This window comes from Rhinolophus hipposideros (assembly GCF_964194185.1).
Source record: "Rhinolophus hipposideros genome assembly, chromosome: 1".
NCBI classification, from domain to species: Eukaryota; Metazoa; Chordata; class Mammalia; order Chiroptera; family Rhinolophidae; genus Rhinolophus; species Rhinolophus hipposideros.
In genome coordinates, this window is record NC_138047.1 from 27713809 (window position 1) to 27739770 (window position 25962).

Consider the following 25962-nt stretch of genomic DNA (forward strand, 5'->3'; position numbering starts at 1 on the left):
AACCCTGCACTATACTGTTTATACAGCAACTATTAAAACCGTAAGTGGAGATATCACTGGAGCAATAACACAAAAGAAAGCCAAAATGTTACTTCTGACAGTTGGTCAACAGAAAAATCAATCACTGTGCTTCATAATGGAAGCTAAGTGGACCTGAAGATACATAGTTCATTTAACTGAACATGTTCTACTTAGGGATTGGAGCCCAATCATTCATATAGTGGAAATAAATCAATAGGGGCTCTGTCCCTAGGCACGCCAAAAAGAAGAACCAGTAAGAGGCCGTAAGCACTGAATTCACACCTTAACTCCAAACACCAATTGCTTTGCTTCATTTCCCCGCCTAGGCCAAAATGTGGCCAACAACATCTCTGAAAGGCTAGTGTACCTAGGCTCAAAGCTCAGAACTGGGAGTCAAAATAGCACATCACGGGGCCAGCTAACTTCACCCTTAGCACCGTCCCCAGATTCCCCACTTCTCAAGAGACCTCAGGCATGCAGGCTCAAGTCTATGACAGGGCAGGACTAGTGAGGCCAAAGAACAGATCTATGCAGCGATCTTCCTCATACATTGTCCTATGTGGATAGCATGTATTCAAGACTCATCTCCCAGGGATGGCAGTGAGTGAAAGGGAAGAGGAAGAAGTTAGCAAGAATGAAGTCAAATTCAATCTCAGAACCATGCTAAGAAGAATCTAATTCACTTTCATGATCTAAATAGATCTTAACGTGGAAGGGAAACATTTTAAATTATGTCCATTGTCCTTTTAATTTTTCAATATTTATATCTTGATTAATATTTATATTTTTTCAATATCTATACCTTGACTGTAAGGATGTGCACAGACAAATACTATTTTGGTATGTAGACATGTCATAACTAATAACTAAGGAATGTAAAGTTTTATATGGAATCAGTCAAAATAATTTTTGGAACTCATAGCTACAGTGGTAAATAATGTTGCAGGGGATGCTTTACTACTAATCAGCAGCGAAGTGATGAGAAAATCAGCAGTGGTTTATTTACTTTTATCTATTTCTCCAATCAAATTCTTCCCAAAGAAGTAGAGTTTCCAGTCTCAAAAGGAACTTTGCCAATGCCGACAGACAGAATAGAAAGGACATACAAAAGAAGGCTTGCTCCATCAAAACAACAAGCACTAAACACGCTCTACTTATGTAATTCATGCATTCACTTGCCCTATTATAAGATCCATGAGTTTTAAAAAAAAACTTGCAAAAATTCTTATTAAAATACAAAGTCAAAGTATAATAGTTTTCTTAAATTACGAAGCTAATTGATTTTTTAATGGACCATTCACTTGTTCCTTGACCCTAAAAGATTTTTATTCTTAGGCCTCCTGGATGTTGTAAATTCATTATGATCTACCTAGTAGTTCCCAGAAGTATTGCACTATTAGAGGTATAGAGGTGGAGATTAAAAGCAAAACTGAGAAGTGAACTGTGCCTTAGGCAAATTAATAATACAAGTGAAACCATTATGTAAAAATCATTGTCTGGCTGGAAATATTTAACTATGCATTATAAAAGTATTTTGGAAAATATTGATAGAATTCTGCAATGAAACACAGCCATAATATTAAACTATAAAGAAGGAATATTTAGAATATGAAAAATGGTACAGGATTAATGAAGCTATTCCCTTTGGCTGGCATCATAATAGGGAAGAAGTATAATGTTTCTATCACTCAGATTTTTCTCTAATCAAATCACATATTTGCCTGTGGATAAATCTGAGTTCATATATTTACCTAATATATACTCTTCCTTTAGGGACAAAAAAGTCTCTTAGGATAGAAGTTGATGCTACTGAGTGACTAACTGCCATATTACACAGCTAAGGAATACTGTGTGCCTTGGCTTAAAAATGGTAAGTTTATTAATAAGTTTGGGGATCCCAAATTAGTGAGGATTAGAGAGTCCTAGAAATTAAGACAGAATGATATTTAGAAAATAAAAATTGGGGAAGAAATAGTAGAATAAACCCAGACTTGCATCAAATTAGAAGTCCATATTTTTTCCCACTTAAATATTTTATATTTTGAAAAGCTACAGAGAATCAGAGTAACTATCCTAGCTAAAAAAAGAAACCTGAGCAGTATTAAAAATGAATGGGAAAAATGTCCAAACATTAATAGCTTTTATAGAAAACTGGTAGAATATTCTTTTTAGTTCTTTAATTCACTGTGTAACATAAGACCAAAAGTGCCGCGGACCTAGAATTGTAGTAGGAATACAGGGCTCTGCCCTAAAGATGCTGAACTGTAATACTAGCTATAGGTAATATTTTGCTTTATAACCTTGGTCAAGACACTAGAAACTCCCTTACCTCCTAGATTATAAAACAGACACACTGTCTCTTCTGAGGCAGCTCAGAAAATGAAATGTGATGATACAAAGGCACTCACTGTAGGCCTGTAAACTGTAATACCAAAATTGTGAGGTGCTTTCCCATCCCCTGAGAATTATAATGACAACTATTCTAATCACTTATAAAAGTAGTTTTCAAGTATCTACTTAAAGTAACTCTTCATTCCTTTCCATTCCATTGGCCTTTGGGTTCTCAACATGGAATGATTCAACAATGGACAGTGCAGGGGTTCAGAGCAAGCTACTCAGAATGTGCCACGTTGGCATGCAAATCATCCTGAGCTGAAGACAACTGTGGTCCAAAAGACTCAGGAAGAGCTTTCACCTCCCCCTTAACTGCCTAATAAAATGTCATGCTTTTAAAAAAAAAAAATCATGCTTTTATAAAATAGCATGCTTCAATGTCGTGATTTTTTTCTAAGTTATAACATGCCGTGCTTTTTATTTTTATAACATTTCTCTTTAGAGTTTAATAATAATGATACAATGGGATAATAAAATAGTTCTAGCTGAAAAAAAAACCACAAATTTTAGATCAAGGGCTTGGTCTAGGAAGAGAACTATCACCAGAGATAACTATGAAGAATATGGGCTAGGTGTGGAAAACTGGGGAACTTATTAGTAAGGCCAGTTGTTCAAAATCCCGTCTGTGTTTCCTTGTCTCTGCAGGGTGTGACAAACATTTGTTGACCAAACATTTGTTTTTCCATCTTCCTGTAAATTGTCTGCCTCCGCTTTGAAGTCCCAGACACCTATCCTCTTCTCCTTATCTCAAAATAGCATATAAGCCTTGATTGCCTGACTACCTGGAGGACTCATATTCTTATGGAAGCCCCATTTGTAATTTAACTTAATTTCTCCTGCTAATCTGTCACAGGTCAATTTAATTTTTAGACCAGCCAGAAAAATCTAGAAGGGTAGAAGAAAAATTTTTCCTCCCCAACAATAACAATCGTTTTATAAGAAATGGAATAAAATTTAAGTCAAAAATGTGACAAAATGTGATGATAAATAGGAGAAAAAAAGAATTAAACGTCAGTTTGAAAGGAAAACAACATAGTAAAAAACTAATAGCCCCCTCAATTCTTATTATAAATCAAAATATTTTAAATGAGTTATAAAAATTCAAATACTTTTATTTCCAGATGAGTGCTTCTTAAAAATTATTATAATATACTACATACTCATAGATGAATGAAACAGGATTTTATATATTTCTTTGTGATTTTAAAAGTGATCGTAAATTCACTATTATTTTATGCATCTAATGCCCTACTATCTCCTGTGTAAAATATCTTAACTAAAATCAATAAAATTCACTTTAATGCCTCAAGTAAATGTAAGGTTTTTCTTTTAATCTTTCTTTATGTATATTCCTCCCACAACAATCAGTATTTGTATAGACACAGAAAAAAACAAAAATCAATTGAATGCAAATTCTTTACATTAAAAAAAAAAAGAGCAGAAAGAAGAAAAAGAACCTCTATCTAATGAGGTTTAATCAAATAACTGAAGTCTACCTCTCCTGCTCCTGCTTCATTCGTATTCTCTCCTCTTCTGATGTAAGGGAGTCCTGTATTTTTATTTTACCCGTTTTTTCAATCTTGTCATCTTTTCGATGTTTGCCAAACCTGTTGACAACAAAAAATTCTAACTTGTCAATATATACAAAATGAGTTCTCCTTTTTTTGTGATAAAGACATATATAATCAATGAAATGTGAGCTTCCTCAAAATGAGGGCCAAAATGTCTCCTGTGATTCCCTAGGTTTGCCCAGTATTAATATATTTAAATATATTATTTTATTCCTTTTAAATTAGAACTTTCCAGGGAAAACAATTTTGGAAAATGGCCTCAATACCCACTCTTCTTTTGCTAAACAAAAATAAACAACAACAATAACAAAAACCTTGAGTTCATCCTTATGAAACAAATAATTAATAAACATATAAGAATGAGTGCCGAATATTTTATATTCGGGAGGATGAGAATCTCCATTGGAATGGTTTTCTTTTAGGACTAAAGAATAATAATCCACAATCACCTGTTTAATAACCTCTCCATAAACAACTATTCGTATTTTTATAGTCAGATTTACTGGAAACATTCATCATAGTTTATAACTGACAAAGAGGCCATGTTTGCAAGGTTTAAAGTACAAAGGATAATTTACAGTACTATAATACTTTTAGCTTATAAAATTGAAAGCTTTAAGGCATTCCCATCAAATTCTTTTCCTAAATCTGATGAAAGGCAATTGCCAATAGTGGACTCTTTGAGTTGAAAAATCTATATGTGATAAAAAAACAAATATGAGGAACACATGCATGATTCACAAACAGTCTGTACAAACTTCCACAGATGGGCACTGAACGTGAGGCTCTCTAAGAAACACTAACAGTATCTTCTTCTGGCCTCCAAAATACCTCAGAAACCTCAGACTTGGTATCAATTATTTTTCATGCTCTGTTGTTTTCCCATAAAAGACTATGTTCTCTGGAACGCATGTGATACGTATCCTCAAATAATCTTCATTTATAGTGATTTGGTCACCAGATGTCTCAAAAAAGAAATCTTTTATAAGCAGTTACTCAACTATGCATTTATAAATATGTAAAGAATATTGAGTATTTCTATCTGAGAACCACATGGGAATCCAGCTTTTGGTGACAATCATACAGGAAAAAGAGAAATAAAAGGGGAGGCCCAAAGTTGAAACAAAGGAGCAAAAAGTATTCACCTAATGGCTTGGGTGGTAGCATAAATCGTTATTTTATTAATACAAATCCGATGTCAAATACTGGTCTATATGTGAAATGAACGTGGGAATATCTCATATGCTAACTAAAGTAACACTTTGCATGCAAAGAGGTATACAAATAAGGAAGGGAAAGTATTCTTAAAGTGGTAAATTAGAAAAGTTAAAATACCACGACCACCATTCCTTTAAAAAAAGTATGTATATTACTACATAGTACTCAAAACTGGCTGTAAAATTAATTTCTATAAAGTAAATCTAACCTTGAATTTTAATGTTACTTAAAAATTGAAAGTCCACTACGTCGCAAAAAAAAAGGAAAAAGGGAACAAGAAATAATCCCCAAGAACTTGAGTCCAGACTCCTTTACTTTTCCTTAATTTTAAAAGTTAAGCATAATGATTGATTTTATATGTGAAATCTAAAGAACAAAATAAACAAAATAGAAACAAACTCATAGATACAGAGAACATTTGATGGCTGCCAGATGGGAGGGGGGTTAAGGGACTGGGTGAAAAAGGGGAAGGGATTAAGAACTACAGATTGGTTGTTACAAAATAGTTATGGGGATATAGTGTATAGCATAAGGAATATAGTCGATAATATTGTAATAACTATGTATGTTGTCAGATGGGTACTAGATTTACCAGGGTGACAGATGGAAGCGGGATTGGGGAACAGGGTGTAAAAGGTAAAGAGATTAAGAAGTAGAAATTGGTAGTTACTAATAGTCATGGGATGTAAAGTAAAGCATAGGGAATAGAGTCAATAATATGGTAATAGCTATGTATAATGCTAGGTGGGTACTAGAATAGTCAGGGGGATCACTTCTTAAATTACACAAATGTCTAACCACTATGTTGTACACCTGAAATTAATATAAAATAGTATTAAATGTTAACTGTACTTGAAAAATTTTAAAAGCAGGGAAAAGGTGAAGGAGAATAAGAAGTTCAAATTTCCACGTATAACACAAAGAAGTCATGGGGATGTAACGTACAGCATAGGGAATATAGTCAATAATACAGACGGTGCCAAAAAAATGTATACACATTTTAACTGTATGAAAATGGTAATACTCAATATATACCAATAACAAAAAACAAATACAAGTCATGTGTATATGTTTTTTGGCATCTCGGGTATTGCGATAGCATAGTACAGTGTGAGATGGTTGCTGGACTTTTGGTGATCACTTCTTTAGTTATATAAACGTAACAACTATAGTGTATACATGAAACTGATACAATGTTATATGTTAGCTATATTTTAAAATAAAAATCTTAAGAAAAGAAAAGTCTAAGTTCAAATCTTAGTACATGATATTTAATTTATAACTAGGTACTGCTAAAGGTAAAACATTTTAATCATTTAGCTTTTAATTCGTAAATGTTCTTGAAACGATACAGTACTGCAAATGATACATATTGACTTGTTTTGTTTTTAAAGACAATGTTCTGGTTCACATTCTAGACTACAGACATTTACTCTGTATCATATTTGAGAAACACTGTGCAGTGACACGAGATACATTATTTGTATCAAAGGTACTGTTTGATCTCATAAGAAGGTCATATATAGCTTCTCTTTGAATTAATAATATGAGGAAAATTGAGAGTGATTTTTCCATGTTTTAAAAGTTTAAGTATTTTTCAGCCCCAAACCAAATATTGGGTTTAATTAGCTATTTTAAAATCTTTTTAAAATGGTCTTGGTCCTACTTTGTAAAGAAAGTTTTAGTTTTATATCTCAGTCTATCAACTTTCAGCTTTTTATCTTATATACACATGATTAAAAGAAAATGGAATCCTGACTCATATGTAACAACCACATCTTTTTTCATCATATTAGGTATCAAAATATTCGTTTCCTAGACTGTCCCCTAATCACCAGAACATACTATTTTATTATTTGTATATTTATTATCAAACTGTTACGGTATACTTTCCTTTTTTAAATTACAGATTCAAGATTAGTGAATGAAAAAGTATTCACAGATAAAATGTTTAAAGATTAGCATTGGGACATTTCCCTTAATACCTACTTTAGTTAATAAATTATGTAATTTCTTTAAGGCATACTATAAAATTATAGCATATTACTATATAATTGGGGCAAAAATGGATCCCTCAGCTGTAATTTTTTGACAAAATGAAAAAATGATTGTAAATGAAAAAAACCTGACCAACCATTCTAGAATATAAAAGGGAAAAAAAGTATCTACACCCTTATTCACTCCATTTGCCAATATATTCTAGTGCTCTTATTTATATTTGCTTAATTCTTCCTAAAAAACAGGGATAAGTCACTGAAAAATTTCAGCTATACATGTTCTCAAAAAGTTAGTTTCACAGCTGAAATCAGTAATCAACGTATGATGACACCATTTAATAGCAAGATACTTAAAAACTTTGAAGATCACAATTAGATTTATTTTAACTTTTAAAAGCCACAGATAAATTTCAACTGGGTCACTTTAGAAGGAGCAGCATAGCTGAAAAATATTGTCCTAATAGTGTGTTCAGGAAGCAAACCAATTCTCAGCAGAGATCAGTTTTATGAACTGCCTTCTGACTGACCCACACAAATGTTCAAATGGAAAACTCCATCATTCACTAGGTATGATGCTGAAATAGAAAATGGTCACATAGAACCTTTGTTTATTTTGTTTTTTCAAGTGAAGACCAAAAGAAAATAGGGAGCTTGAGAAAAGTTGATAGAAAAGAAAAATCGCTTTAGTACTATTGCCACATTGAGAGAGAAGGTAACACTGTAAAAAATGCCAACAAGACACTGAAGATTCATTCACAGAAAGATACAGTAGATGAGCCCTGTCTTATCAGAGTAGAATTGATTGTAACATTTCTTAACCATATGGCTTCCTTCATAAAGGACATAGCCATGTTTTCATTCAGCTAAAGTAATCTCAAAGTAATCTGCTAAATGGGCTTTACTATGACGCCTTACAAATGAGATCATTCACGTCTGCCAGATCAGCCATATTTATTATTGCGGTAAAAAATGATGGAGAAAGAGGCACTTGTTGATGAATGGGGAAAGCAAAAAGCAAACAAACCAACAGCAAGAAAGGATGGCAACACAATTCTATTACTGTTATATGCAAAGAACTGTCATTAAAAATTAACTAGTGCTAAGAGTTTAGTGCTATTAAACCATCATTTTGGTTTTTAGTAAATTAACCTAATTCTCTCCAAAATATAAACGACATTGAAATGTTTTCCTGTATTTTATACTGTTAATGAAATTAGAACTCTTTAGAAAAAATACACTGAAGGATAACACACAGCACCTTGCTATAAATAAAATAAAAATATAATTGGTTTTGCAATGAAATGGTTTTTCTTAACATCATATTTAAAAACAAGACAGTGAAGTTTCGAGAATCTGTTGCCATATTTAAAAATAGATGAATAGAATATCCAGAAGCATTTATCTTATAAGCTTTAGGAATAATATTTAAAATAGGATTTTCTTCAAAAACATCTCACTGAAATGTCACCTAGAAATCTGGTATTACCAAGGTCTTCACATGTAAGGAGGGCTTTTCTACAATACTTGTCTTACCGTTTATCTTAAGAGATGTTAGGTTAACTGATACTGCTTGGCTGAGGAAGAGAATTGAACATGGGTCAAATGAGAATTCAGTGTCAGCTATTAAAAGCCATCCATCCTCCCCCAATACCCAGCTCCTGCTATGGAGTGGTCAACACCGTCATCTAACTCAGTACCCTGCCATGTATGTTGCCTCTCCTTTCTAATATATTTGCACTATCATATGATTCCATCACTTCCTTTCTCCATCTCTTTCTGGAACCTTCCAGTTGTTTCTGGTAGACACACGTGTGTGTACAGCCATTGTACTCGCCTGTCTTTGACCACTGCCTGCTGTGATAATGCTGCCATTTGCCCTAAAGATCCTTGAGAGATATCACCCACCTAGTTAGCTTAGTTCAAAATCCTGTACAGTAAAAATCGCATACTCTGTCCTCCCTCTGTCCCAATCCAGTTCTCTGCAAGCCTCGGGAACACATTGTTAACTCAAATCAAAGCAGTATCATGACCTTTTAACATTGTTCCTCGATCGTCCTTCGAATTATACTTTCCTAAACGCTTCTGATCCAAGTTTCTCTAGAAAATCTTTGTCAATTGATTTCAGTCTTTTTCCACATTCTTGGTATGAGCTTTGACTTCCCACAATCCATCACACTGGCCTCTAACACAATTATGAACTTATTTTTGCCTTAAAGCCCTAATAGGTTAACTGCTCTAAATATTAACTAGAGAGGAAAAAAATCTAGCTATATATCTTTGTATTTTGTCTTATTGCACTTTTGTCCACGTACACTGAAAATATATGGGCACATGCTTCTGAAAATCAGAGCCTAGAGATTAGTCATCCTGTCCAATGTCTTCATTTGACAGACAAGAAAATTGAGGCTCAGGAGGTGTACAGTGGTGTCCGAAGTCACAACGCAAGCTATTAGGTTGGTGCAAAAGTCATTGCGGTTAAAAAAAAAAAATGGCAAAAACCGCAATGACTTTTACAGCAACCTAACAGTAAGATAGCTCAGTGGCTCTGAATTTGGATACTCCTAGAGAAAATGAAATTCCCAGACCTATGAAGTTCATTTCCTGTGAATCCTGAGACAAGTAATTGAGCACCAACTGAATGCTCTTTTGATTATTTAATTACACTTAACGAAAACTTATCGAACTCTTGTTGGGGACTTGCTCTCATTGACTCCCATGACCAGTGTGTGAGGGAAGTGTTATCATCCTGCTGTTTAGGGGCCACCTCAGGAAGCCGAAGATAGTCCAATGAGTTAGCACAGGGGTGTCCAAACTGCGGCCCGCGGGCCAACTGCGGCCCGCAATCCATTGTTAATTGGCCCGCAGCAAATTCCAAACATATATTTAGTTTACTTAAATAAACCAGGTGAGGCAATACGTACTTCACCTCCAGTGAGTGGCCCGGCTGTTTGCGTATTTTACCGCATATGGCCCTTGGTGAAAAACGGTGAAAAAAGTTTGGACACCCCTGAATTTTAGTGGGTCACATAGGAAGAAATCACAAAGGCAGAATTCAGACCCAAGATTCTCTTTACCTTACCACCCCCAGCCACCTCAAAAATTTTAGGGGTCAACGACAGTCAGTCTACTCTATTCTTTTTTACTGAGAGCAGTTGGTTAAATCACCTTTGTTGAAGTAATTGAGATAAATTTTGTGCTGCCGATAAGATCCAGAGGACATTGTTCCCAAATGGAACTTGTATACAAAGGCTAGCAATCTGGACGCAACTGATCCTAACCATTGGAAAAGATCATAAAAGCTGCCTATGTACCCATTCCTAAAACATTGCCAATATTTCTAAATGCAATTATACTCCAAAAGTCAATTTGTCTGTACTGACATATGCAAATGCTGCCAGGCAACAGCAGAAGCATGTCAAACTGCCCAAAGCCAATCACAGGGTAAAACAGCAAGAATTCACTGCATGCATTTATCTTTTATAATGATGTGCTCATGGTTTCTGGCCCTAGTTTTTGTGCCTCTGCCTCCATTTTATAAATGGGGGGGGGGAGTACATCATTTCTAATATGTCGTTCCCATACAGGATCTTACATATTTTAGTGACATTTAAAGAAATCGAGACCATGATAGCATGTTAATTTGCTCAGCAGTAGATTGTGGCGATGCTGGATGAATTAGGGAAGCGTAGGCTGATTATGAAAAGCAGAAAACTCTTATTTAGGCAAAAGAAAAAACAACAACAACCACAAAATCTTGGTAATCAACAATGATGAGAAGGAAGCCTTAGGAAAAGGTACATGACAACTTGCTAGTACTTTTGTAAAATGGGATGCAGTTTTAAGTTGGTGGAGTTTAGCAGGGGTTCTCTTTAAAAGGAAATTCACAAACTTGAGAATCGTTATTTGATTGTGTGCAGTTTTCATCAGTGCTAGTCTGATTAGATTTAATAAAGTAAATTCCTGTTGCCTGGCATCCAGGAAAAAATAAGTGACTTTTTTCTTTTTAAAGAAATAATAGCTTCTACTGAGCTAAACTAGAACAGCCTTTACATGTACAATGTAACCTTAATGAACAACATATCCTTCTCAGGACTCCCATTAAATGTCCTCCTAAGTGCACTCTTCCCCCGCATAGCCTGTTATCTAATCAAGGGTGCACCAATATGCCTAGTAACCCTCCACTTCAGGAGTCCTCGAAGGATATGGAACAAGGAAATATTAAATCAACAATTAAGAAACTGAACCTGCATATTATCAGTTTTGACTTTATAAGAATCACTGTAAGCTCCAAAGACCTTAAAAACAAAACAACCCCCCCACACACACACACCGATCCAGATATAAAGAATTAAGGAAAAAGAACCAAAGCAAACACGGTAATCCTTCAAAACACAAGATAAATACCTAAATAACTCTAAAAATAATCTATATGTAGAGACTTTCAAGTAAAATGACAGAAGATGAGTGGAAGTATTTCTTAATTATGATGTTCAAGCTTTTCAGGTATCAATCAGCTAGTTCATAGACCACATGACATCTTTTCTGTACAAATAAATTCCCTCTTTGTGAGAAGCAATCAATTAGTAATTACTGCTCCATACAGGATTTTCATAAGGCTTGATATACCTTATTTTTTTCAAAACATACCCACACAGGTAATGAAACCACACTAACCCCATAAAGCCAAACATGCAAACTCAAATAAATATGCAAATTATATTTTTGTTCCCCCTCTAACCATCATGACTTTATAATAAATATGCATATTATTATACATATAATTTAAATATACATACACACATTTAAACATAGTAAAAACAACACATAATTCTGATTTTTCTAAATGTTTAATTTGGCATTGAAATCAGCCGTGTCCACTTAAAATAATGTGGAGAATGTCTTTCACACAACTACGCCTCTGTTTCCTTTCTTTACTACTATACTCCTAATTCTTGCTCTGTTCATTTCAATGCATTATTGTTTCATAATACAATACCACAAATTGCAAATTACATTTGGCTCAAGAAGTGATTATGAAAACTACTATCACTGCTGCCTTTACCCAAATAACTCTGATAATAATGAGAGATTGATTGAGCTCTAAGCAGCCCAAGTGATGAGAAGGGTCAATTTGAACATTTCTATTAAGCTTCTTTTGTTAAACCCAACACTTTGCCAGGTCAGAGGCAAATTATCATACCCTGCATCTGGTTACCATGGTTTTCCTCCTCCTAAAGCATCAGAACAATTTAGTAAGTGGTACTGCCCCAAAGGCAGTCCCCGTGAGAAATGCTAATGAGACCTAAGTCAAAAAACACGTCTATTTAAAAAGCACAGTTAAAAGAAGAGAAAGGTAGAATAGTATTTTACTATACACCTTTTTTCTATTAGGACAAAGAATGAAAGGTATTTAGTAACACAGATAATCCTAATCATTTCTGTTACCAGTTGCCTATCTGATAATCAAATTGGCATCCAGGTTGTAAATGTGTATGAGGTAATGCAAGCACATACACAAGTTACAGATATCTTTTCTGAGTCATAAATTTTCACCCTCAATTAAATATGTACTGGGATTCAAATTCAATATTTTAACTACTGATGGAGACCTAGTTACCGGTGTAGCTAAAACACCCTCAAAAATGTTCTTATCCTTATGTTTACAGAGCAAATGAAAGTGACAGACACAGAATATGGTCACCGAAGTGTGGGGAAGGGAGGGGAACAGACTTTTGGTAAAGCTCCTGGAAACTGAAAGGTTAAAACTTCCCCAAAGATCTCATTATCAGTAAGTTAAGGTGTCCTTCAGTAAGTTTTTCTGTCGATGATAGGAAACAATTTCTGTTGATTCCCGTCTCTCAAAGAGTGATCTCTACAGAGTAAATTAAGAGGTGCAGATTCTCATGTTTTACCTCTCAGTTGATTTGCGTATTGGCTCTGGGGGCACTCTGAGGTGAGCTGGAGGTTACGCCTAATTCTTAGAACAGAGAAGAGAGTGGCTTCCTGCAGAGTCTGCCCCTACCCATGGCAATATGCATGGTCCACCTGAATCATACTACCCTCTTAAAGGACAAAGGACTAAAGGTCATATATTTGGTTAAAATCAGTGTTCTTGCAGCACTCCTGGGTCCTGGTCAGTTTAACACATACACAAGATGATCATGTGGCACCAAAATATGGCAATCACTCTCTTTTCCAGAAAAGATTCTTCACGCCTCTGTGCTGCGATTTCACTCTACCCGCGTGCAGCGCTGTGCACGTTACTGACGACTCAACGGTGATTAGAACCCAGCTAGTAAGAAGGATCTGAAAGTTGGGGATGGTTTCAGGGACCAGTGACAGGGCTTAGAATGAGAAAACCTGTTAAGTGTCTTATCTCCCATCAGCACGCTGCTCATGTGAAAGGGAACATGAAATTCGACAAATGCAAACCACCACATTTTCCCTTATTTGACTAAATAGTTCAACAAGGGTTCAAATATAGAACTTGTTGATTTGTGTACCAGCCTGGGATTCCTCTCATCCCAACTCATTTCCATCTCCTAAGAATGTCACGTCTTCACTGCCTGCTGTGTGGTCAGAGGCTCCACCAAGTTGCTGGCAAGCACAAGCCAAAAAGTAGAGCTCTGGCAGCATAGGACGTGTCTGTCCAATTAGCTGTCCAACAACCACAGCCAACACCGCTAACATCAGTTCACATTTTCAAGTCTCCCAGTTGCTCTGACAGGATATCATTATGTTGCTTTTCCTTGGCTGAAGTTTGAAACTGTCTGGTCCACACTAGTGTATATATCATGGTGTATTAGCAAACCCCACTTCATGGAGGACAGTACATATGTTTCTACCCCAAAGGATAGAAATGACCCATATGTCTTTTTTTTTAGCAAAGGCTCTCAGATTATCTATCTAACTAATGCAGAAATAATTAATCTAACAGAAGAAAAGCCCATGAGAAACGAACATAACAAATAACGAGTTGACGGAGGTATAATACCTTAACATTTCAAAAAGCTTTCCATACACATCCTTTCAGTTAGTTGTTAAAATGAAATGTAAAGACTGTGGAAACGAGGAAACTGAGGCTGATAGGTTAAATACCACGACTGGGTTGGAATGAAAGAGCTTCAAACTCTAAATCCCAAATTCTTTCTACTACAGAATATTCTTCTCCCTCTCGGACTGACCTCAACCTCTTCGAATGCCTCTCAGATTCTTCATGTTGATTTATATGTTAAGAGTTCATGAGTTAAAGTAAATCCTTATTTATTACACCGAAATCATATTAAAAAATAAACATTAAGAAAGATTACTATGTAAGCATCCTCAATGTGGCAATACTAACTAGCGTGTAAAATCCTTGAAAGTGGTCCGTGTAATTTTAACTCTTAAGTGTTCACCAAAATGCATGGTGTAGTTCTCCTCCACACAGAATAAAAGACATAGACATGTCGCTGATGGATGGACCCGATGACACTCAGACACAAAGTACTGAAGAATTAGGGGAACTTATCTGAAGATCAATAAAATTACATGTCACACAGTAGTTGAGAATGGATGGGGCCGGGTTTCTCAACCTTGGCATCAGTGAAATTTGGGGCCAGATAATCCTACAAGGGGTTTGGGGGGCTCTCTTATACATCACAGGATGTTTAGCATCATCCTTGGCCTCTAGCCAGTACATGTTAGTACCCTCTTCCCAATTGTGACAACCGAGTAAGTGACCATAGACTGTCAAAGGTCCCCTGTGGGGCAAAAGCCTGGAGGATGAACTCCACCAGGTTAGTGTTGAAGACAACTAAGTTCCAAGTCACATCTGTGTTATTTATGAAGAAGACAATTAAAAGCAAAGTGGAAGGTATATTGGTCTTCACCCTCACGTGCTCCATTTATTTCAGGATTACTTCCTAAACACTGAAGAAGCAAAAGCAAGTCTCTTTCTACTGAGACGGTTAACGTTGGATACAGACGACCCTGTGAATCTTAGAAGACGCGATCAGTATGCTGTAACCCAGGAATACATTTGGAGAATGTATCCATAAAAACCAGCAGAATAAAAAGGCACCTAAGTAAGTACAATCAATATGAGAAAACTGATTAAGAGCTTGTACTAACAAAAAAAAAAAAAATCAGAAAGACATGGGTTATTTGTGTGTGACAACTGGAACTATTAAATAATAATAAAAATACTGTCTATAAAAACGTTAGTAGCAAAGATGAAATATAATTGTTTGTAAACATGTAGCACACATGGCTGGAAGAAATCCTCACTCCCTAAAAAAGCAGAAGAATTTTCTAAGAAAAATACCTATGTATTCATCCCTCCTCCACTTCCAGGTGAGAGCTCCTCTGGGCTCCCTAAGTTGGAAAGATCAGGGCCATTTTAAGTGGCAGATATAATGTTTCACAGTATTTGTGCTCTACTCCCTGTCTTTTTGGTTAAGCCAAAATGATCTGGCTGGTAGTGGATGGGCTTGGCCAGCACAATAGAGTGAGCGTGGACAACAGCCCAGGCCTACAAAGCAGCTGCAATTTCAGAGGCCTGAGGCCATCTGGCTTCAGAACCAGAGAGCTGGAGAGGCAGGTCCCAGGAGAAGGCACTCCACAGCAGGTACTCCTAGTGTCTACCCAATATCCATTCTCCTCTTCTTCCTTACAAGAGGAACCCTGGTTTGGTAGGGAAAGGAAACATTGAGATATAATGTTTGAGGTAAAACTTGAGATAAAACTACTTTTCCGAGCCTCCTTGGAAAGCAGGAACAGAAGAAACAGTAAAGAGCATAAACATTGGAGCCACATTCCTGAGTCAAATACCAGGTCTGCATCTTAATAGCTAGGTGCCACAGAGCCATGTGACTTACTGTGCTGGTAATTCAACCTTTTTGAGCCTCAATTCTTCTTTGATAAAATGCAGCCATCCTCATAATCTTATTTTGAGAATTCAATGAATTATAAGCTTCCTGTATGTTGGCACATATAAGCACTCCATAAATATTAACTATTTTATTATCATTGTGACTCTTAATTTCTGGTTCATAAAAGTAGATGATGGGACTTCTGGCAAAAATCCTTAAAATGGGGACTGACACCACTAGAAATTGCCTCTTCCTGTTCCTGCTTAGAATTCTGACAAGATGGCTAGAGTTGTAACCATAAAGTGACAGGGAGTGTAGACACACATGTGAAGACACTCATGTTCATAGCAGCATTAGTCACAATAGCCAAAAGGTGAGAGTAAACTACATGTCTGTCAGCGATCGAATGGATAAACAAACTGTGGTCTATACATACAATGGAATGTTATTCAGCCTTAAAAAGGAAGGAAATTCTGACACTACAACATGGATGAACCTTAAAAACATTATGCTAAGGGATGTAAGCCAGTGACAAAAAGATAATTACTGTATGATTCCACTTATATGAAGTAACTAAAGTAGTCAAATTCAGAAAAACAAAACATAGAAAGGAGTAGGAAAGGGGTAAATGGGTTTAGCGTTTAAAGGGCACAGAGTTTCTATTTTGCAAAATGAAAAGACTTTTGGAAATGGATGGTGGTAATGGACGCACAACAATTTAATACCACTGAACAGTACACTTAAAAATGGATGAGATGGTAAATGCTGCATGTACTTTACCACAATTAAAAAAGCAAAATACATATTAAGGATGGCTGAATAAAAAGAAGGTAGTGACGCTGGTGACACTCTGGGGCCACCATACAAGCCTTGGACTGCCAATGTCCAAGACATCTTTTAAATTAGAGAAAAGTAAGTGCTGCCTTGTTTAAACCACAGTTACTTGGGTCTGTGTTACAACTAAAACAATTTCTCACTGATAAAATCATGGAGCTAAAAAGGCAAGAGGAGGTGTTCCTTTTTACAAATTTGGCTTCCCAGAGAAAAGGAGAATATATTATTTGCAACATCTTTGTAAATGATCCCATCTTCACATCAATACTTCAGTGGTTCAGTCCTATAGTTCAGCAACTTTCTCCTCAAAGTCAATCATGGTGGCCAACAGAGGGCAAGCTGGAGCCAACAGCCTTCCAAGACGGTAAGAGCAGAACTAATTGAGACAACTGAAAATAACCACCAAAATGAAGCCCCATCTATTCAGGTCAACACCGCCATTCTAGCTGACAAAGACCTTCAGTATGAAGACAAGAAGAAAGCAATATTCCATGACTCAGAAATGACTTTCTTTCCATTGTTTCTGGTGCTATCCAGGCACTCTCCAGTTGGTGAATGAACAGGGTTTAACACACTTTCTTTTATTTTGGCTGTTAATAGGGGTTTCTCTCTAATTAGATGGCTGCCTATTAGCTGCATGTATACAGAACAGTAGAGGACACTTCTAAAAGACTAGATCCTTTTCCATTGACTAATGAAATAGTATGAAAATTCTGCTTTAGTGAATTATATATCTTCCATCTCACAAGAAAAATAATGTTCAAAGGAGTTTTGCCAAACTAAATAGACAGGGGTCTACTCTAAGGGTAAAAGCATAGAATTATGACAGTAAAGATAATAAGACCCATATGGACAAAACTATACTTAAATATGGGAACTTTCCAAGACAGAGTTCCACAGGAAAAATGTTTTATACATTTTTTCTGTTTATTAAAATTGAAAAGGCAGATCTAAAATCTTAGTAATAACCTATTTAAAGATTGTAATGGTATCTGACTATGGCCAAACAATAGCTAACTAGTTACACTTTCTACTTTTTAAAAATAATAGTCTGTCTATAATATTTTATTATTGAAAATATAAAAGAAATCCAAATTGTGTCAGAGCAGGAAATACATAAAATTCTACACTTTCCTGGGAAATATATTTTCAGAAAGAAATCTAATTGAAATATTTTTGAATGCATCAACGACTATAAAGTGCATAATACATAGAACGATTCATACTAAAAATGCATGTAAAAATAATAAAAATATTTTTAAAAAATAATGCATGTAAGCCAAGCACAGCTAGGAACCCTTCGGAAAACACCAACAAACTAAAATCTTGGGTATACTCAGTATACCAATTTCAATAATCTATGTAAAGCATTAATAGTTTGAACATACCCAACACTTTATATCCCATTGGATAGAACATAAAAGATGACCAGTATTACCTTGAAAAATAAAGATATCTGCAAATCACAGTTTATTTCATTTTTTTTTTGAAGCCACAGGAATGAAAACATTCACGAACCTTGGGAAAATCAGTCCTAGGAAAACAGTCTGAACATGTATACAAGTATAGAGTAAGAAGTCCTGGGTTATGGGTTATAATGACTAAATGTCACCAAAACAAACAAACAAACAAAAAAGGTTTTAAAAAAGGTAATTGGAAGCTGGCACTTTGCTGAACACTCGATTTAACTGATCTAAGTACTCTTCTTGCTTTATAAACATAAGTGAAAACTGGAACTACTACTGCTGTAGAGTAGCTGATGTCATCACGATCCACACCGTCTCCGGGTGAGTACCACAACTGCCAGCACAAGAGAAAAGAGAAACAGCTAAAACAGCTAGCGGATGAATGATTAATTCTCTCACCAGTGAAGGTAAGAAGTGATCCCGTATCAATAAAGCGAATCATTAAATTTATTTTTCCTCCAAGTTATATTTTGGCAATAATTTAGAAAAATAATTCCTTATATCCTGATGTCTACAATCATTTGTGAAAATCCACACTTGGGATTAGTATGTCACTTAATTGTCATTTCTATTACTCAAAAATAAATATGGAAAGCTGGCGAACACAGGTTTCTGTGTTTGTATAGGGAGTGTTGGGAGGGGGGGGGAAGGAGCTTTGCTTCTTAAAATTGAAATTAACATATGATACCCTTACCTTGGAACAAACATTAGCATCAGCAGATTCTGTCTGTAGCGGCATCATACAGAAACACTAAACTACATCACGTAACAATGGGTAACCATTCAAAATTGGTCCAGTAACATCTACTGACATTCATAATTCCTCTGCAACTAAGGCCATGAGTACTTTTGTCCTCTCAGCAGGAACACTGTTGACCACGGCCTTCTGATGAATAAAACCCATACTCTACCCTTGGCTTTCATGATCGCCGTCTTCTGGTTTTCCTGCTCTCTCTACACAGGTCTCTCCTCAGTCACCAACACCTCCTTCCGCCAGGCCACTCCCCACTCTGAGCTGACCCCCACATGTGCAGAGTCCGCAGAACTCTGGCTTCAGCCTGTTCCTCCTCTCCTGTGCATACTTCCCAGACAATCCCTCCACTACTACTGCCATGGTGCCAAGTATCACCTTTTTGGGCCAGCCCCTCGCTCTCATCTGACCACCAGTCACCTCCATTTGGGCAGATCGCAGACAAGTAAAAATCAGATTCGACATATCCCGTTTCCTCCAACTATGACCCTCCTCGGGTGTTTGCAAGTCAGTTTGTGACTATCCACCCAGGTGATGAGGCCAAAACCATGGAAATTACTTCCTACTGTGCCTTCTCTCTTGTTTTTCACATCTAACCAAATAATGTCCCTTCTAGATTCCTTCTGGAAAAAAAAAAAAAAAAAAAAAAAAATATATATATATATATATATATATATATATATAAATATATAAAATATATATAAATATATATATAAAATCTGTCCCCACAGCCACCATCATTTCTGGTCATGATTTTCACAACACCTGCCTGTTCCTGGCATTCACTCTGGTTTAGGCCTTTCATTTACTCTACATGCTGTGGTTACAGTAACCTTTTAATTTTCTACAAAACTGTAAATTTTATCCAGCCCTTCTCCTGAATGGCTTCCCATTATCCTTAGGATCAAGCCAGTCTGCTTCTTAAGCACTTGCAGGCTCCTCTCCGCCACCCACTACAAACCTAGAGGATGTCCACCTCCGAAACAGTATTTTTCAAATTACGTGCTGCAATCCATTAAAAATGTAAAATTGATTTGGTGAAACTCACCTAGTATTTTTTAAAATGAATTATAGAATAAGAGTAGTAACAAATACAGCAGTATTTACACAGTGCGTTCTTTGTACAAGGAGGGGTTCTAAAGAGCTTCATATATATGAACTCATTTTAGATTCAAAACAACCCTGTGAAGCAGGTACCATATTATCTATACTTTACAATTGAAAAAAACCACAGAGATGTTCATTAACTTGCCCCACACACAAGGCTGGTGGATGTACAACTGGGATTTGGAGCCACGTAGTAGAACTTTAGAGTCCAGGCCTTAACCACTGTTCTCTCCTGCCTCTCAGCAATGTACATCAGAATGCGTCAGAGAGAGGAAAGGTACACATTACCTTGTGCTATGTTTCAGCTACTGCTGTATGTGTCTGTACAGGGGGTTGCAAGGTGGAACAGATTTCTTACTACACATCATGGCAAAAAAAGTTTGAATACCCCAATGCAAAATGCTCCTTTCCCTTAGAACCCGCTTCAGAGAGAGCATTCAAAACCTCTTGTGGATCTCAGGGGACATATTAGCTTCTGGAGGGAAGCTGACTCTGACCCCTAGTCTGGGTGAGGTCCACTTGCTCTGGGTTTGCACAACCATTCCCACAGCCCGTTTCACGGTACCTGCTTGCTGAGTGCCTGTCTTCTCCCTGTTCCACCCACCTATCCTTGCACCTATCATGATGCTTAGCATATACATAGTAGGCCTCCAGGAAATATCTGGGGAATGTGCGAGTTAATAGCTTTACCGTACAATTACTAAAAAATCATAGACATTCTACAACCAAACTTGAAAATAATCCACTTGCTCATTGTTAGAAACATTTTGCCAGGTGAGTAAAACACTGAACTTACTTCACTGCCTGGGTGTGCGTATGCCTGTACCTACTGTGCTTGCTTCTGAGTCCCGTAACACTACAGCGGACAGCGGGGCCAGAAGGGGACTGAATAAGGGAACAAAGCTGTTCCCTTGAGAGATAACCAGGGCCAGACGCCCACACCCCCCCCCCCCACTAGGTTACTGGCCTTTCCAGCCAGAAGCACCAAGCTGGGGAACGTACTCATCAGGCTACACTTCACAAGCTGTAGACTCCTTTGGCTCCAGATCTGCTGCTCTCACCTGCCAATTGGCAAAGGAGCAGCGAAAGTTAATCTTGAATAAGATACTTATCATTAAGTGCTGAAATATGATTGCCCATCACGAGGTTTACTGCTCATTTATACTTACCTGAATGTTGCGACACAGCAAACCAAGTTTATTTTAGGGCAATTGTCTTTTCCCCAGCAGGTCTAGGAGAACTCAGGTGTGCAGCAGAGAGCGCTCTGCATAAATGATTACCAGTGCATTGCCCCTGTGCTCTATGTAACAGCAGGCAACTGGCTGTTGCTATGCTCTAGAAAGAACACCTAAGGAGATTTCCAGCCTGTACAAGTACCTATCGACAGTTGGTCTCAAGTTTACTGTCTTATAACTCCCAGAATCAACCTATACTGAAATAAATTAAGTAGATGTTATCATTTTCTCAATTAAAAAAGGTTTTGAAAAGCACTACATTTTAAAAGGAGATAAAACAGAAACCTGAAATTGTAGGAATTCTAAAATAAATTTGAGATGTTTTCCTAATGACGAAAATACGTTATTAAAGCAGGAGTTAGATAAGAAATTATTTCCCGACAAGCAGCAGTGGGAATTACCCAAGGCCAGGTCTGAGGATCCCAGACAGATGCTTGGCAGACGAGCCCGAGGGGCAGGCGAGCCCGAGGGAGCACAAAGTGTCGGCGGGGACCAGGCCCTAAAGCGGAGCCTGGCCTCTGAAGCACATCCACGGATCAGGCAGCCTTGCTGATGTGGGGGCACTAACAGGGTTCAAGATAGAGGAAGACCAGTGGATTAGGGGAGGAAGTAGACTTGGAACACATTCAGAGAAAGAAGAATGGACTCACACTTATTTTAATAGGGGAAAAGAAAAGAAAAAGCAGCAGTGAAACAAGAGCGGAGGTACAAGTGTAGAAAGGGATGGGGAAAACAAGGTATAGAAACAGGCAAGGTGTCTTTTGTAGGACTGTACAGCCATCTTGGGGAAAAAAACAAGCAGGCGGTCACTTTCCTGTAGTTTTCCTGATACATACAGTATAGACAGGTTTGAGAGTCTGTCTTGGGGAAGGGGATGTGGCCGTGGTAATTTTTAATTAACAATAAAATTCCCAAGTCCTTAAAAATGATTTTGGAAAGATTAAGGACCATAGACACAGAAAGCTACAGAAATCAAATAGGATAGGAACAAAAATGAAGTCAAGTTCAAAAGATACTAACATCCACATTTCCCGCCTAGTAACAGGGATCTGTACTTTCCATAGCACACAATGGCAATGCCATCTCACATGATTGACGTACTAGTAACCTTGGCTCCCCCACAAGTTTGGGGGTAGCAGAACACACCGGAAGAAGACTGTTTTAGCAGCAGAGGGGGTAGGAACATGGCGTTAGAGGTGGACCAGTATTCTGAATCTAAAAGTGCATTCATTCCGTGTGGCTTCACCGCTCGACCACAGTGAGAGCTTGGTAATGAGTTTACCTCTCAGAACCTGTGTGTTTAGTTTCTTCATCCATAAAATGGGGCTAAAAGAGCACCTGCCTTAGGGTTATTATAAGGATTAAGTGGGTTATTGAAAAATAACCTTCTTAGCAGACTGCCCAGCAGTACTAACATTCAGTGAATGCTAAATGCAAACTATGTGCTACGTGGGGAACGTTCTTCTCCTAGAGAAGTCATCATGACAGCATATTACCCAACACAATCAGAAATGTGGACTAAGAAGTGATAATGGATAACCTTATACGTCAGCTGGGAGAGCAGAACTAGAGAAACCTTAAGGCAGAAAATAGGGGTATTTTGCAGTTCATTCGTGTCAGTGTAGTTCATTTCAAAGTCTCTGTTTCTTTGTATGAACAGAAAATATAAATTTAGTCGTTTATTTTCTGTTTTTATGAACTGGAATTGTTATAGAACCAAAGAGAGAGAAATAATGTTTTCAATACAGAAGAAATGCAAGTTATGTTATAAATACTACAGATGATATGAGAAAAGAAGCTGACGAGGTCAGGTTGTCCGACCCCCAGTCAAGACACAGGTAAGTGCCAAGAGGGTTCCAGGCCCCAGGGGTAGGCTGGGCCCCAGGTGCTCAGCAGTGTCCACACGGGGCTGGTGGGAAGACTGAGGAAGCTCCAGAGCACCACCTATGGGTGAGGCAGTCTGTACACTGCCCTGGGGGTGGCGTTCAGAGAGAGGACGGGTTTTACCAGCTCATTCCCTAGGCAGCGGCTGCTCACAAAGCTTGTGACGAAGAAAGACAAGTTTCTGACTTCTTTGGGGGACAGAATCTTATACCATCTCCTCAAGCCTGATATTTTGAGGCTTAGGAAAACATGAATAGGGCAATCTTAACAAGTATTCCTTGCTTGAATGTATGATCCCTCAACTATACAACTCCTAGCCTAAAGGTTGGGGAGTGCCTGAAATGAATTTCATTTAGAAATCATATCTTTTGCAAATCTGCTGTAACAGAAAATAATGAAATCACTTATGGCTATTAAGAGCAGAGAACATGGTAATTTCAACAAGCCGAAGAACTTGATATAAATCTGTGGAAGGTCAGACAAGGTCTGCTCTCCAGGAACTGCCTCCTCAGTCACAGGCTGCCTTTGGAAGTGACCTCATCTTTCAAAGATGAGAACATACACCAACATTACCCTGGTGTCACAAGGTGTCATAACTTGCAAAATTACTCCACATAGAAATTCCTCACATACACTGCCGCCCCCCACCCACACACACTCTAGAAATTTTATTTATTTATTCAGTCACTCAATAAACACATATCTTAGTCTGGATTTCACTAGGAGCTGACCTGAGACAAGGATTCAGGGCAGTGATTTAATAGCACTGCAAGAAATACTGGTGGGGAAGTGGAGATGTGATAGAGGAGAGGAAAGGCCACCCAGGAGTATCCTCAAGCGTGTTACCGCTGTGGACAAGGAGAGCTCAACCCCACAGGCCAACTCGGGGAATGGGTGGGAGGTACGACAGGGCCTCCCGGGCTGTTCGACTGCAGATTCCGTGTCAGTGGGGCCTGGGACTCTGCACGTCTAACAGGCTTCAGGTGCTGCCGTGCTCCTGGTCTAAGGACCACAATTTCAGGGCTAAGGGTGCAGAGTTACGCCTTAGCGTTATATGTCTAAGGGCCAGGGGGACTGGAGGACGCTTACATTGGCATGCTTGGGTCATGATTGAGGGCTGCTCTGAGGAGGTATCATTCCCGGACACATCTAGTGGTCCTGCACAGAGAAGCAGCGCTTCATTCCAAGGCTTCAGAGTGGCCTCGGGATGAGGCAGAAACTGGCTGCTGGACGTTGGGGGATGCACTGAAGGAGTGTGGGCAACTTAACATGTGTTCCATTACTGGGCACTGACTACGCACCAGGCAGTCTGCTGGGGATAGAGCAGGGAAAACAGAGTTAACAAGCCCTCCACTCTCAACTTATTATTACTATAACCCAAGTAAGTGGGAGATAGCATGTGTTCAGTGGTGGTAAATACAAAGCAGAAAAACAATGTCAAAAAGTGGGACAGGAAGTGTCAAGGGGGGAGGGAGGAAGGGAGCACAGTCTGCAGTGTTGGGTTGACACCCCGGAAGGCTGACATTTGAGTAAAGATGTTAAAGGTACAAGAGAAAACCTGTGGGTATTCTGGGTAGACGGATGGGCAAGGACAAAGGCTCTCGTGGGGCTGGCAGGGCAGAAAAGAGGCAGCCAGTGTAGCTACAGGGAAGTCAGAAAAGGAAAGAGTAGAAGGAATGAGGTCAGAGAGGTTGGGGGTTGGGAGCAAGTGCTACAGGGTCCAATAGGTGTCTCTAAGGATTTTGGCTTTTACTAGGAGTGACTCAGCAGACTACTGGGAATTGAAGAGAGGAGGGAAATGACGTGACCTCCAGCTGCGGTGTGAAGAAGACACTGTGTGAAAGCATGGATAGTGGGAGGGCTATTGCCAACAAACAGGAAGAGAGAAGATGAGGGCTTCCTCACTGGACCATGGCGGCAGCATTGGGGGTGCTGAAAAGTGCTAGGATTAGAGGTATGTGTTGCAAACAGACCAAATGGACTTCGGATTTTGAACATCAGCAAGTTAAATGTGGGGTGTAAGGAAAAAAATAGAAGTCAAGAATTACTACATGGTTTTGGACCTAACTAAAAAAGAGATCTGCCCTTAACTGAGAAAGGGAGGAATGAGAGAATTTCTGAGCAAAATATCTGCAATTGAGCTCGAGCATGTTAAGTTTCAGATGCCTGGGCGATATTTGAATAAACATGGCAAGAATATGGCAAGAATATGGCAAGATCTACAAATCTAGAGTTCAAGGTGGACATCCAAGCAGCAGATGTGAATCTGGGAGTCATCGGCATGTAGGCTGTCTTTAGAGCCCTGGGGCTCTATTCTCTAAGAATATAAATATTCTGTGTTACTGAAAAGAGAAAAGGAGAAGGGGACTAAGTAAGGACTGAGCACTGGGACACTGCATTATCTGTAGAGCAAGACACAGAATTGGCAAAGGAGACAGAAATGGAGTGAGCCGAGAAGGAGGAGGAGAGCTGGGGAGGCGGTCTCAAAGAAGAGCAAGAATCGGTGTGCCAAGTACACTTGCCGCCTCAGGGACAGGGTGAGAAGGCATGGGGAATACTCACCCATGAAGGGGCCATGGGTGACCTGTATGAGAGCAGGTTTTGTGGAGCAAAGGACAATGAAGGTTTCATT

The 25962-nt window shown here is 38.1% G+C and overlaps 1 protein-coding gene across 24 annotated transcripts in view; it reads right to left on the reverse strand.

Moving 5' to 3' along the window:
* PARD3 (par-3 family cell polarity regulator) overlaps positions 1-25962 on the reverse strand; it is a 610024-nt gene that overhangs the window by 153775 nt on the left and 430287 nt on the right. For 17 of the 24 annotated variants that reach the window (XM_081059103.1, XM_081059088.1, XM_081059079.1 and 14 more), the window contains one exon: positions 3912-4022. The exons of the other annotated variants lie outside the window; for them this stretch is intronic. In XM_081059103.1, coding sequence (XP_080915229.1) covers positions 3912-4022 — 111 coding nt within the window. The remainder of the gene's footprint in view (positions 1-3911; positions 4023-25962) is intronic. 24 annotated transcript variants of the gene reach the window in all.